Below are 15133 nucleotides of genomic sequence, written 5' to 3' on the forward strand. Positions count from 1 at the left end.
TAGACAGGGTTTGGGGATTTGGAAAAGTACACGAACATGCAGATTGCTAGCAATATTTAGATTGAGGGCCCCTGACAGCCGGACACATAGTTTGGGGAAGAACAACACCTTTTAGAGCTGCCCCTAAAGCTCTGAGAAGGTAACTTCCAAAGCCGATCATCTAGGAGTCTCCTAGGTGGTCATTTAGAAGTCGAAGAGGATACTCTTTCCGAAATACCTTTCCCTTTATTTCTTTCGCCCTTTCTGTTAAAAAAAAAAAAAAAAAGGCGCCCATGTCGTCACAAGTCATGAACTGACTGCCCCTCGTTTGTCGAAGGTGACGACGTGGCAGCGTTTTCTCTTTAAAAGTAGGTATGACGACGTTCCTCTTCAGTGATTTTTTTAAAGTAGAGTAGCGCTGCTAAGGCTTCAAGTTATCGAGCAAGTTAAGTAAGCACCTGCGCTGCTTGCAACCGCATCCTACCAAAGACCGTTGCGTGAATACGCCCACCATCATTTGCTCTTCTTCATTTCTACTTTGGCCATCTGCACATCAATGTCATGTCGTTGAGCAAACTCTCTGGAGCGGAGTTCAAGAAATTACGGGAAAAGAAGTCAGCAGAGAGTGAAGCCCAGTGGAAGCGGCTACTAACATGGCTTACGAAACCAGGTAAGGTGACAGTCTACGCATTTGCTGTCCTTTTTGTTTTTCTATATTTAGAACAGTATGTATATATATATATATATATATATATATATATATATATATATATATATATATATATATATATATATATATATATATATATATATATATATATATATATATATATATATTAGTACAGCTACCACCACATATACCTCACTGTTTTAACCGGTTCGAAACTCGGCCGAGGCTTATTGGGAAGAAAGCGCCGTATAACTGGAATCTCGGTTGCATGCAGAAGGTCCAAAAATTATCACAAATATTTCTCAGTCTTCTGCCGGGCCGTGTTCAAACTGTACTTTACCGCCTTTACTATGGCAGTGCTCGTGCACTTGAAGTGTGAAGCCACGACCGAGAGCGGGTACAAATTACAAAGTGAATCCGAGTCTAAGTCCTACGTCAGCGTTCGACAATGACTCGTGTCTAATCCGTGTTTCGGCGGACACTCGGTGCATAATCGACAAGTCAACGCCTTAGTAGTGTAATGATGTTTCGTAAGGAAGACGTAGGTATTAAACAGGATTCGACGAGTCCAGGTGGTGTTCATACAGCGTAATCTGAACACTTTAACTTGAAGTTTTTCGAGTGTCCACCTTGTGGAGATATTTACACTTGAACTTTTCCAGGGTATATACTGGTAGTTTAGTGAGCGGATATTAAAACTGAATGTGTGGCAAATGTTAGAAAGAAGATCCTGTCGGTGCCCTTGCAAACGACACCGCTATTTCAGAGTCCCATAAATTGCCGGAGCAGTATAGAAAGAGAGAACAGTGCAATTTATTAGGAACGAAAGAAGGGGTCCACCGTGCACATCGGCACTGGTTTGATGATTGGATGAGTCAATTGAGGGAGGTACGTTCAGTACGGCTGCTTTTATGAAGGGTTCCTGGAGGCCGTTTCATTCACATAATGCGATCCTCCCAAGAAAAAACGAGTAAACTGACCTTATAATATTTTTCTTCGTTGTTAAAGGCACAATTAAATTCTTTCCAGAGCTCAGTTTAGTTGGTTAAATTATTCATACCCTTTTCCCTAGAAGTCTCGATATAGCAGCACGTGTCGGTGTCATTATTCTACGAAGTCTGTTCGTAGAGGATAGCGTGGCTCCTCAACAGGACCCCGTTGAGCAAAATGACTGATCTTCTTGAGGTGAATAAAGCGCCTCACGAACGAAGGCAACAGTGAGAGTGAAAGACGCACCCACTCATGAATGTTTAAATCCTCACAAAGTGAAAAGCGTCTAACGAATTTAGCACCGTTTCTATTAGAGCCCCGTCTGTCTTCACCGACGTACTCAGCAACTCGGGGAATTTGTGCACGATTATCTCTCTCGAAATTGTTAACTATACGAGAAGGGCGCGAACTTCTGTCGCAATGTACAAAGAAGGTAGTGCTCCTCGGCCAGACTAGTAACTACAGCACGACCAGGAATGGGCAGCATTTCAAATACAAGTATTTGAAATACGTATTTCAAATACTTTGTGTATTTTGCATTTGTATTTAATTACAAATTGGGTAATGTATTTGACGTGTGTATTTAAATACTAAAACGTGGGTATATTTCAAATACAATTGTAATAAATAAAATTTTGTGGGCGAAAATACATATCTCAAATTTATTGTCGCTATCCAGAGCAGGAAGGAAACTACAGGGTGAAATAAGGGGACGCCAGGCTCTTTAAATCAACCGGAAAATTCGGTTTCTTAACCTATCGCGCTACGACTTGTCCAGCGTTGCCCACAGATGGTGCATTTTTTTTTTTTTTTTTTGTAAAATTTGCGAAGAACGAACTTACCTGAGGAAAAAGTAAAGAAAGAAAAAGGCTTAGCTCCGATGGAAACGCAGTGACGCCACCGGTCTGCAAACAACACGGCGCCGTTTCGCACGGGAGGCAAGAGATGGCGCAAGCGGTCGCGACGCCAACTGCCGCCAACGAATGAGCAGACGACGCCGAGAGCCGGCCCTTTTGCAGACAAGGAACTGCCGTTCCTTGTCTGCTAAAGGGCCGGCTCTCGGCGTCGTCTGCGGTAACAGCAAGGAACTGCAGTTCCTTGCTGTTACCGCGCCTGTCTTTTTTGTTTCTGCGACTGTCGCCGCCTGCAGAACGCGCGCCGCTTTTGAGTCGAAAAGATCGTCTGCTAAAAAAGGCCTGCTCTCGGCGCCGTATGCTCGTTCGTTGGCGGCGTTTGTTGCGCCATTTCTTGTCTCCCGTGCGAAACGGCGCCATGTTGTTTGCAAACCGGTGGAGTCGCTGCGTTTCCATAGGAGCTAAGCCTTTTTCTTTCTTTACTTTTTCCTCAGGTAAGTTCGCTCTTCGCAAATGTTACAAAAAAATAAAATAAAAAATTCACCATCTGTGGGCAACGCTGCACGAAGTCGTTGCGCGATAGGTTAAGAAGCCGAATTTTTCGGTCGATTTAAAGAGCCTGACGTCTCCTTGTTTCACCGTGTATGTTCTGCACCGAATGCAGTGTCTCTCAATCAAGCACAATCGTTTAGTGACTTTGTGATTACGGTGCTAGTCCAGGGCAAGAATAGTGACGAAATCGACGTTCACATGCAGACTGGTTAAATAAGTGCCTGTGACAACTTGTGATGCTTTCCAGCCTGATTTCCACCCATACTTTTGCCTGAAACATTCTAAATGCGCGGGTCGCCCAGATTTTCGTAACTGGTGCGAGTTGCAACAATAAAAATGTTTCTAGCTAGTGTTGCGCGTCTTGGTCGTCTTGGTTCTTTGTTGGTCTATTATACCAAAATGTAATCGACAAAAAAAGCTGCTTGGAGCTCTGTACCTTTTTCACCTATCACGTCCAAGCTGATTACATTTTTTGTGATTATATTTCTATTACGTTACTAGAGCCTCGCACACTAACTCCCGAGTGTGCGATGCAAAATTAAAATGAGATACCCAGAAACCCGTTGCAGGTGCCCCGAAGTCGCTCACGCTAATTTTGAGGAATGTATTTGGAAAAGTATTTGGAGGAGACGAAATACATTTGGTTGTATTTGTATCTTGTACTTAAATGCTTTTTTGGATGTGTAATTAGATTTGTAATTAAATACATTTTGACAAAGTATTTTGTATTTGTATTTTGATACATATTTGAATGTATTTTGCCTATCCCTGAGCACGACTAACGTCACCGACATAAAAGAAAACAAAAAACATCTAGCTTTTTAGCAACCTAGTTTTTTCAAAAAGGTTGTTTACGTTAAGACGTAGAAAACACAATCAGCAGGCCGTGCTTGGCACGCCTCCGAGCAGCGGTTGCTGTTAGCTTGGAGGGACTATACTCAGCTGTCGATGAGCAAGCTGTCGTAAAATTTCCAGGAATATATATTTATTATTGGCGCAGTTGTCCTGTAATTGTTTACCCAGACTTCTTTCCGAGCGTGTCCTAAGAGCCATGTTAACAGGTAAAAAGGAAACTAAAAAGTTATAGTTCTCTTATTTGTTTGCAGCTGCAAAGAGCAGCATGAACAAAATGAACCGGAAAAGATGTCCAGCCACCAGCAAGCTGACGACTGTGCCACGACGCCAAATTGTGCGCCGACGCCAAGCTGTGCCACGACGCCAAGCTGTGCCACGACGCCAAGCCACATCGTTGATGCACCAGATGAGCCTCCGAGATTTTGCTCAACGCTTTCCACCAACCAGAACCAGGTGTCTGACGACGACCCGTCGCTGCCAATGCCGACCAGCGACCTGGACAAGCAAGCCAGACAAGCACGGGGTCCTTTTCAGCCTCATCTAGGCAGTATGCCCAAACAGAAACAAATAATCGAAAGCGCAGCTTTTGTGAACACTGGTTTGCAAAGTTCAGCTGGCTTGAATACAGTCCAGCAAAAGATGCAGCCTTTTGCTTTTGTTGTCAGGCGTTTCCGCCGGGGAGCGGTATATCCAAAGCACCATTTAGACCCATCCTTTGTTTCTACTGGGTTTCGAACTTGGAAAAAAGCGATAGAATAGCTTAATCAGCATGAAAGATCTGAGGGCCATCTTAACAGTGTCGTGTCATGGAATTGCTCCAAAGCAAACAGATCGATTGCTTCAATGCTGGATGAAAGCTTTGAACAACGAGCGTCTCAAGGTGAAGAAAAACGAAAACAAAATCGTGAGGTGCTAAAGCGCCTTACTGACATCGTTGTTCTTCTCGCAAAGGGAGGAATGCCATTCAGAGGGCACAGAGAAAATAAGGAAAGCGCAGAGCAAGGTCTATATGTAGAGAAAGTTAATATCTTAAAGAAGTACGACCCCGTTTTGTGGGGCCACTTAGAGTCAGGCCCAAAGAACGCCTCCCTACATCAGCAACAGAATACAAAACGACATCCTAGAGTCACTGCATGCAGCCATTTTTTCTTCGATTGTCCACCGCATAGAAGGGAAAACAATTTCGCTCATGTGCGACGTAAGTGACTGCGGTCATCATGAACAACTCTCCGTTGTTATTAGGTACTTCTGCGAGATTAAGAACAGGCCAGTGGAGGTCTTCCTTACTCTCGAAAGGCTTAAAAATTTAGACAGCGACTCTGTGTTTTCCACATTGCAAGCAGTTCTCACCGCCATCAATGTTTCCTGGAATTCTGTGAGCTCCGTCTGCTTTGACGGGGCTTCTACTATGTCAGGGCACGTTGCTGGCGTTCAAGCAAAGCGCAAAGAGCAGAACAACAAGCTCGTCTACGTTCACTGCTATGCCCACTACTTAAACCTGGTGCTTGTCGATGAATGTTTGTCCCGAGCAGAAAACAGAATGATGTTTCATTTCTTTGGCGTTGTGCAACTTGCGTGCAACTTTATTGAAAACAGTGTTGTGCGCCATGCTGTTTTTGAGCGAATTTGCCAAACTGTCGGCACACAGCTGAAAACTTTGAAGTCTTTGTCTACAACCAGATGGGCATGTCGTGCTGAAGCAGTAAAGGCCGTTCGTGAGAGCTACAGCGAACTGTTCAGTGTATGTCGGTTACAAGTCAAGAAGGTAGGAGAAGCTCCTCCCACAAGTGTGATGCGCCCGTTTCAAATCTCTCCGCAGTCGAAAGAAGAGTTCACTGGAAACGCTCCTTGTTCCGCTTCAATGGATTCCCACTTGTCTCCGATCCCACTTTTTAAGAAAGCGACCTTTGTATTCATCGGGGAGGGAACCGAGCCCCTGAAAGCAGCCTTTGTATCCATCGGGGGGGGGGGAAGCTAATCCCCGAAAGTCGTATTTGTTTCCGTCGGTGGGGGAGAACTCTAATCTCCCTCTCGTGGCTTCCACAATGCTAAGTCAAAGTAAAAAGATAAAGCAAATATGTACAGAAAGGCAAGACCCTCCTCGCGCGTTGTCCGCCACGTCACGGAAACGGTGGGACGCTATTGGATGCAAAGGTGGCGGAGGGATATCTGATTCCCTTTGAGGGGCATTTGCCGCTACCTTCTTAACCTGTAACTGACCGGAGAGGAAAGCAAAAGGCAAGGGACTCCTTTCCCAGTTGATGAGCTTTGAATTTGTCTGCAGCATGGAAATAGCTCACCCTATTCTACAGCTTATTTTGAAGGTTAGCCGAGCTCTTCAGAACCCTTGAATTAACCTTACCACTGCACTCAATGAAGTCGGGCATTTGCAAAAAGCGCTGCGAGAGATGAGGCAAGATGGGACAGTCTTTGAAAAGCTGTTTGCGGAAGCTTCTTCGGTCTGCGAGATGAATGAAATCGAGATTCCCGAAGTTCGAAGAAGAAAGGTATCGAAGCGAATTGACCAAAACTGGGCGAATGAATGTTTCTATGCGACAAAAGAGGAGGAATTTCGTGTTGGTGTTTTCTTTCCGATGCTTGACTCCTGTGTTCGAGGGATCGAAGAAAGGTTCACACAAGAAACTTTTGAGCTTGTGTGTGCTATCCAGAACCTCCTGGGCCTCTCTGCGGGCGACGAACAAATATCTCTTATTTGTAGCTTTCTTGAGGTAGATCCCGACAGCTTGCGTGCTGAAATGCGGCTCCTGAAGTCCCGAATCAGCGACGAAAAAGCAAACAGCATGACCGCCTATGACTGGCTCGATTCACTCAAAGAAAATGGGTTGGACAAGTCAGTATTCAAGGACTTTTCTCGGGCTCTTCAATTTTTTTCCACGATTCCTGTAACCAGCTGCTCGTGCGAAAGGACATTTTCGAAGCTCGCACATGTAAAGACCAAGTTAAGATCCACGATGTCGCAGGAACGGCTTCGTTAGCTGATGCTGCCCTTTGTGGAGCAGGACCTAGCAATATCCATCAGTTTTGATAATATCTTAAAGCATTTTACGACTAAAACGCGCAAACTTTTGTTATGAATGTGTTTTAATTTCGCAGGATATGCTATCGCATTAACCTACAATGTCACATAATTCTACTTTATTCTTAATTGGTTGACAGCCGGCAAAAGAGGGTGCTTTACAGCCGATTCCGTCCGAACTAATTCCTCTCACACCAATAGTATTTTTGCACAGCTCAGCTTGAATAGTTATTTTGTATAGTGTAGTTAATTTTACTGTGTGTTACTGTTTTCATTGGCACCAGCCCTGTTGTTGTGTTGTGTTGAATGTTTTTTTTTTTAGAGTCTACCGCTTGTGAATTGAAATTGTGTATCGTCTGAGCCCTCGTGCGATTCATTTTCTTTCTGTGTTTTGTTATGTGGCGCTTGTGCCCTACGAGTGCAAGCTGTGGTTTCTTTATCATGGGGGTTTCTACTTTTGTTTGGCAATAAATCATGTTGTTAGAAAAGTTATCTCATCTTCTGATTTCGCCCACACTCCAAAGCACATGTAATTAAGTCCACTTTCACGCAGAGCACTCGCAAATCCAATTACTGCTGTCTACGAGGATATGGATACGATGACACGTAAAAATAAAGCCTGAACAGTGGCATTATAAAGTATGACGTTTTGTTCGGTGTCACAGCTCAGATTTAATTTTTAGGTTCAAACATATTTCAAGCCTTATCATTCTCCGGGCTCCATTCGTAAATCGCAATAATTAGACTTCCAAATAATCTGCGGAAAAGTAAACTCAAGGTAGTTTTATGGTGACACTGAAGTAAACTTGGAAGCCATATTTCGCGGTTAAAATATGGTGTTGTAGTGCACTCCTACTAGGGTACACTAGAACACCTTACCCCTACGGCGTAAGGGTCTCGGTGAGACGGGGGGGGGGGGGGGGGGGCGCTGCAGTGAAACTTGGCCCCCCCTATAGGAGGACCCTTTACACGCCTATGGGCCTAGCGGCTTTTGCAAGCGAACGCAATCCCGTCCGGTCGGTGTGTGTTTGTAAGCGTTGTAAATGAAAATGAGGGGGCGTAGGGCGCATTTCTCACTGGCTCTGGAAGGGGGGGGGGGGGGGGGGGGGGAGGAAGAAAAGCAGGGAGGTATGGGGGAGATAGAGTTGAAAATAGAGGCGAGGGAGGGTGGGGAATGGCCGAAGAAGCAAGCCGGGAGGTAGGGAGGGGAACAACAGGAATCCATCGGGGGAAAAAAAATCCCCCTTGGGCGAGGAGGAGTCGCCGGACCGGTTGCGCTGGGGGAGGATAGCTCGGGAAAGCAGCACTTCACCGGCCGCTCTGCTCGGCCGGGGGGGCTTCTTCGTGCGACTTGCGTGGCGCGGCGGCGCGATTTTGCGGCGACACACTGGGGCAACCAGCCTTCTCCTATCTTTATCTTTCACTCCCCCTCCCCTACCCCAATACAAAGGTGACATATTGAGCTTTTGGCTCAGCAACACTTCCTTTGATTTCCTTGCTCCCAAGACTGACTGACTGACTCGTCGACGGGCTCACAGCGATTCGATGAGGCTGGTATTCTCGAGAAGGGTGAGCAGGATCTTTAGAGCTCTCTCCTTGGTGCGTCTGTCGCCTCGTGGCAGCAAAATCTCGTCCTTCGTTCCGCAGGTAAGGCCCAGCGCGGCAGAAGATGCTGTCATGGCCGCCCTAGCGCCGTCGTGCTCCCTGCAGCCGAGGAGGAGGTGCGCCTTATCTGTCCGTTCTCCGCAGTTCGGGCAGCGTGGGTTGGCGTCTCGGCGTCGCGGCGGAAACAGTGGAGCCGCAGCGGGATCATGGCGCAGTTCGTTCGGATGCGGTGAACGACAGCGTTGACTCGACGGATCGTGCCCCGGGGGGCGGGGGGTCTTGCCGGGTGATTTCCGGCCGCGCACCGCTCGTCGGGGTGCGCCGCCGCGTCCGCTCGAGCGGCAATTCAAGGAGTTTGGCGTCGGCGAAGGGTCCAACGCTGGACGTCCGGAACCAGGGCTCGTCGTGCACGTTGTCGGCCAGCCTGTCAGCCTGCTCATTGCCCTGGATGCCGCAGTGACCAGGGGTGCTATGTTGCGCTTTTTGCACTCCCAGGAGACTTGGAAGAGGGAAGTGACGTCAACGACTAGAGCAAATGCAGATTGGATGTTGACAGAAGAAAACAAAGTCAACATCCAATCTGCATGTGCTGCGTTGTTGACGTCACTTCCCTCTCCCTAGTCTCCTGGGAGTGCAAAAAGCGCAACATAGCCCCCCAGGGACCCACTAGAAGGCAAGGCGATGCCCGTGAACCCAAGGCGGCCTCTCCAGCGATCTCCCGCTCCAGTCGGTATCGGCCTACTCGCCACAAATCAGGCAGTCGGGGACAGCGTCCCACCGCACGTAGTGCCTGCGCACCGGGATCATGCCACTGCGGGACCTGAGACGGTGAATGGCGGCCGCTGTCCGCGCCTGTTCCGTGCGCCTCCTCGTCCGTCGAGCTTCAGAAGCATCCAGCTAGCGAAAATGACGCCGAAGACGACGGCACCAGGGGCGACACCTTGACTGTGCTCAGAATTTCTCAACGGTAGCGGGTGCTGCTTGCGAGATCGTGGTTTTCGTCAAACGTGCTTACTTAGTGTGTATATACTATGTCCGTGACGTGCACCTGCTCGGTTTTATTAGCTGAACTACTGTACATCAGGAATTTACCCAGCAGCATTGTGAGTACTTTAATATATTTTGATTTGTGTGATAAAGAACTCAGTTGTCCCTATTTGATGTGATCGCTCTCATCTACAGCTGCTTCCGTCCGGGATTGAACAAACGTTGGTTTTTATCGTCTTTTTGAGTTACAATATGCATGTAAAACAAAATGTCTGAAATAAACTTCAATAACGTTTTGAACTGCATTTTTGTCTATGATTCGGTTATTTGCGCGTTTAAAAGGTTGATGGGCCAAGGGGTTTGGGCTGAAGGGTTTTTCTGTGGGGTATTTCTGAAGGGTTCTGAAGGCCTGTGAGGTCCCATAATCCTTCAAGGCTGATGGGCCCTTTAGAATTATTTTCAATAGGGCTGGTTCTGGGGTATTTCTGAAGGGTTCTGAAGGCCTGTGAGGTCCCATAATCCTTCAAGGCTGATGGGCCCTTTAGAATTATTTTCAATAGGGCTGGTTCTACCGGTCGGTCCTTGCAGGAAGCGTGGCGGTAAACTGGTCATGGACAACTCTCGCGAGCAGTCTCCCAACGAAAGCGATCCGGAGGATGGAGATCCGGACGAACCCGTGGAGTTCTGGCCCAAGGTCTGCTTCGAAGACCTGCCCGACGCCCAGCAAGGTCCCTGGGCCTCTCTGCCGGACGTCCTTTTGGAAGCTGTGTACGGCCTGGTACCGATTCGCGACCGCTACTCCATGTCACAGGTTGGTTGCTGCTGCCAGAGCTGTCCTTCTATAATTTATGCATAATCGTTTTTTTTTTTGTAAACTAAAAAAATTGAAGACTGTAAATTGTTTTTCTAAACATGCAGGTATGCCGCAATTGGTACAGAGTATTTTACTCGCCCCAAGTATGGTCTGTCTTTGTACTCGACGACCGTACCATGACCCGACGCAAGTTCAACTACTACATGGGCTACCAGCACATCCTCGACCACTACCGCACGCAGATCTGCATGCACAAGATCGGCCGCTACATCCGCCACCTTTTGATCCCGGCCATGTCCAACTTCTTCAACCTGTACGAGTTCATGGTGATCATGGCCTACTTCGGCGAGCGAAGCGATACCCTCCACCTTCTGCGCACCTTCGACTTCACCTTTGCCTGCCACATGACAGACTCGGACGGACCCGAACAGGACAGACCTCAAGAGAACGTCTTCGGAACAGGAGGAAAGGTCCTCGAAGCCCTGAAGAGGCTGATGCGATGTTTCACGGGTCTACGGCACCTGGCGCTCACGGACCTTCTGCTGGAACCGCAAGAAGCAAAGTTCCTCTTGGATGACGTGGCTGGGAACTGCATGACCACCTTGAGGACTCTGCGGCTTGTCAACTGTTCCAAGGAGCCTCACCCGTTTCTGCACGTGGGTGTCTTTTTGAACTTGTCCACGCTCTACTTGTCGCCGCAGCATCTTGATGAGGACGTGGTTGCGCTTCTGAGCTACACAGCCTTGCGGGACTTGCACCTGGTGCAGTCGACATACACGCAACTGGGCATACGCGTGTCCACAAGGGCTTGGAGGGAGTTACGGAGGGCAGCGCCGAGACTCAGGGTGCACCTGGCCGTTGAAGGCAGGATCGCTAAGGAGGTAATAATAATGGTTTTGACACCTCGAATGTGTGGAACAGCTAGATGCCAGCAGCAAGAGTCTATTATAATTATAGGCTTGCCTTGTGAAAGAATCGAGAAAGCTTAAAAAGTCTGCAGTCAAAGTTACAAGGGCGAGCTAGCTCGGGCACCTTGCTATGAAACGGGCCTTTCTAACGTGAGAACTCCTTCTGTGGAAGAACGCTTCAAAGCCGCGATCTCGTGTCCTCGCGTTTGAATATCCTTGACTGCAGTCTCAGTCTAAAAGTGATTGTGCCATATCCTATGCGGCCGTTCTCGCCGGTACACCCATGCAAAACATCACACGGGCAACGCTCTACCCGATTACCTCTCGCAACCGTAAAAACGTAAGCGCATATTACCTGACGTCATATAAGCGTGACGTACGTGATTAGACGTCAGCTTCTATCTAAATGGTAGTGAAGCGTCTACGCGCAATTTGTGCTCGGACACACAGCAGTGTGCGCTGACGTGTTGTGTTCTGGTGGGTGAAAAGTGTCTTAAGTTATCCAGACAGTGTTTATTAGTGGCATAGAAATTGTACATACTAACATTAGTGGTCAGTCAAGCTCTCGGAACATGTAATTTTAGCATGTCCCCTATCGTCGCGCGCGTCACCGGGGATGGCCGGTTTACATGCAGGTGCAACGAACTTGCAAGCAGGATGGAGAGGAAAAAATCTAGGTAGTTTAATTTCAGTCGTTATTTAAATCAAGACATATAAAACACGCAATTTAAAGAACAGAAGGGTCTACTGTACTTCTTTGTAGTAAGTTGTAGTGTGGGTCAAATGTGGCGTATGATAACGACGAACCGCTTCCAGCCTCTAAGATTCCTTTCACTGAGGCTAAGATAATCTAAGATAATCGATAATATAAAAAAATGAAAACGAAAGCCAGAGAAATGGTACGAGAAAAGAAACTCACCATAGATAGGCTGTCACTAATTCAGCTCCCAATATCATCACACCAGATTATCTGGCAGGAAGGCGCCCCGGTTCACTCTGTGGTCTACCGGACCCCGTACAACCAAGTGGGCCCCGAGTCTGCGCTCGTGGTCGCCACCTACTACCCGCAGGACCTGAGGACTTACGCCTTTCTGGGGTTGCCCAAGTTCCACATGGCCAAGCCGTTTGTGGACCGCCCAGACTCTGCCCTCGTAAGCGTCGTCATTATACGAAGCCCAGGGCCGTAACCAGGGGGGGGGGATAGGGGCTTCTGACCCCCCCGAAATTTTTTTCTGGGTACGGCCCTGGTCAGTGCACTTGCAGCCAGCCGATTTTAATCTCCACCTCTGCGCACGCGCAGTGGCACCGGTCAGCTACCGGGTACCAAACCGGGACCGGTTCTTCGGTTTGCTATAACTCTCCATTATATGCCACCGATGCACATGATTCATAGGCGAAAATAAGACAAAATGGCCGCCGTTGTCCTCGAAAACCCCCCCCCCCCCCCCCCCCCCCCGAAATTTTTTTCTGGGTACGGCCCTGACGAAGCCTTATAGTCACATGGCATGGGCAAACTGAGAATTGTTTGTAAATAACTTGTCGGTCTATGCACCATTCTAATCTTTACGAGACTCCAGCCCAGCACACGCATGTTTGTCGCTTCGTAAAGCGAGCAAACACGAACACTAAAACTGGAATCGGCCATAACAAGCGTTTGCCAGATTCTTTTCGCACAATCAAGGCTGTCGTTCATGGCAGATGATAAGTTGCTTTACCCACAGCTCGTGCTGATCACAACAAGTACACGTAATCGTTAATGTCACTTCCATCGAATGACATCACGTTATCAGCGAATCAACTTGCAATCCTGACTACGAGCGTCGCGCGTGCATGCACTGCACCGCGCAAGAAATGGCGACCGCCAATAGGATCAATAAGACACCGATGTCATTTGATGTAAATTCCATTAACTTAGCCGTGTGGCGGCGGAATAAGACAAAGCAAGACCCATTCACCGTAAGTCTGTTAGCCAATGGCTAAAGGCAGGTTCACACATTTGCGTCGCGTCGTGCAGCACAGCGCCTCCCCATTGGCTTGTCGTAAGTGTCTCCATAGCAACAGCTCGACGCAGGCAGTCTGAACGGGGCGCAAATGGTTGCAGTCGCACTCGAGCGGAACTGACCAGTCACACTCAAGCCAACGGTATCAGGCGCACAGGCTAAAAGCGCAAGGTCACGGCGCAGGCAGTGATACCACACCCGCAGAAAGACGACGAACAATCATGACGTTGCGCTTATTGGCATTCATCGATTGGCCTTGTCGAGCAACGGCTACGTTTGGACTTATGGTGAACCATAGCCTTTTATATACCGACAAAGCCTGGCAGATCGCCACGAGAAGTGCCGCCTAAATGGAAAAGGTGGAGCGGCAGACAACGGATGAGATCTGTGACTGGCGACCCGCTGCGGCGGGACGCCGAAACACACTTCTCCCAAGCGAACAAGTGTGCTTCGGGTCCTCGCCGCTGCAAAAGCTGTGCGCTGACGCTCAGGTTGCCCGAAAAATGGCTCTTTGATGCTCCGTGCTACCAGATCCTCGCGCTCCAAATCTGCGACCGGGCACTTTATGGCTCCGTCACTAAAATGCCAGCATTTGTGATTATAGAGGAGGCTATGGGTGAACCCAAGTATGTCGGGCAGGCCCATCAAACCCGATTGGGCGTGCACGCGTGCGGCGGAATCATATGCAGAAGGAAAGCAAAACATAGTATTAATAACTTTTTATATTGGGTGTGTTCTGTGCTCCTAATAATAAAAAAATAAATAAATAAATAAAAAATTGTGCCGCTACCAGGATATCCGAAGGGTTCTAGCCGGCACGAGCGTATTACATCCAAACATCCGCACAATTCCCTTCGTTGCAAGGTCTCGTGGGATTTTCCAGAAAGGTCTATACCTCCGCAAGTCATGTTTCCCACGTCTGATGGTATGTAGAGTATCCCTCGGTGGATCGCACGCTTGCACGCCCAAAAGATACCGATAAGAAAGCGCACCAAAACAGCCTCAAATCTACGAGTGATGTTGCAACCGTTTCTCATTCCAGGTACTCCTGTGTCGTTCCTGTCCGAGACTAGAAACGCTCATCATTCGAGAGCGCATCTCAACGGCTACGGTCCTCCTCCTGGCCCATCACGGCCGGTCGTTACGGCAGTTCGTCGTCCGTGGCAACGCAGTCATCAAAAAGTGCGACTGGCCCCAAAACCCTGAGTGGAGCGAAGAGTTCTACGCGTGGCTCCGTCACACGTCGCAGTCGTACGACGCCGTCTGCAAGGAAGTGTCTCAGATGCTGGGCGTCTCGTGGACACCGCTTACGGACAAGCAGTTCAAGGCCATCGTGCTGAACGAGCCCCACAACGAACGTTTCATCCTACCACGTACTTTCGCGGGTGGTTTCCAGTTCCCGCCGCCAGAGCACAGGCTTTCCTTTTCGTCCATTGCTTCATCATCGCCGGTCTGAAACGCCAGCGCTCGCTGAAGAAACGTTCACAAAAACACGAAGACGGCCATGGAAGGAGGAGGGATGAATGTGCCGTCAAGAGTTTCCGCTAGAGACGGCAAATTGCTGCGCGTCGCCTCGAAACACTTTTTTTTAAATTATTATTATATGGACATCTATAACTGTTCCCTCAAACTCAATCCAAGAAAACGAATCAAATATTTGTGTCATCAGTAGCCTCTTTAGTGCAAGGGCAGGCCGCGTCCTGTTGGCCCTCTTTGCACTGTAAGAACTAGGAGTGATGTTGCACCACTCGATTCCATCTTTTTTCAAATAAAGTTTGGCGGTTCTCGTGCTTGTTTAAGAACGCTTGCACATTTTGTCCGGATGCTGTCAAAGCCAATACGACGGACCAGCGCATAAACAGACTTTAAACGCTAAGGCGCA

At 48.2% G+C, this 15133-nt stretch overlaps 1 protein-coding gene across 3 annotated transcripts; it reads left to right on the forward strand.

The window, feature by feature from the left end:
* Positions 1-8242: 8242 nt before the first annotated feature.
* On the forward strand, positions 8243-15053 carry LOC8031209 (F-box only protein 39). Of its 3 annotated transcripts, XM_029981122.4 has the most exons (6): positions 8243-8506; positions 8585-8658; positions 10118-10340; positions 10448-11224; positions 12217-12402; positions 14294-15053. In XM_029981122.4, the coding sequence occupies exons 1-6, from the start codon at positions 8483-8485 to the stop codon at positions 14705-14707; spliced, it is 1698 nt and encodes a 565-aa protein (XP_029836982.2). In that variant the 5' UTR covers positions 8243-8482; the 3' UTR covers positions 14708-15053. The 3 variants fall into 3 exon arrangements, with proteins under 3 accessions (XP_029836982.2, XP_029836981.2, XP_029826378.1); XM_029981121.3 differs by having other exon boundaries at positions 8243-8658; XM_029970518.4 differs by lacking the exons at positions 8243-8506; positions 8585-8658 and adding an exon at positions 9166-9645.
* Positions 15054-15133: the final 80 nt, after the last annotated feature.

This window comes from Ixodes scapularis, unplaced genomic scaffold, assembly GCF_016920785.2.
Source record: "Ixodes scapularis isolate PalLabHiFi unplaced genomic scaffold, ASM1692078v2 PGA_scaffold12__126_contigs__length_90152505, whole genome shotgun sequence".
In the NCBI taxonomy this organism is placed as follows: domain Eukaryota; kingdom Metazoa; phylum Arthropoda; class Arachnida; order Ixodida; family Ixodidae; genus Ixodes; species Ixodes scapularis.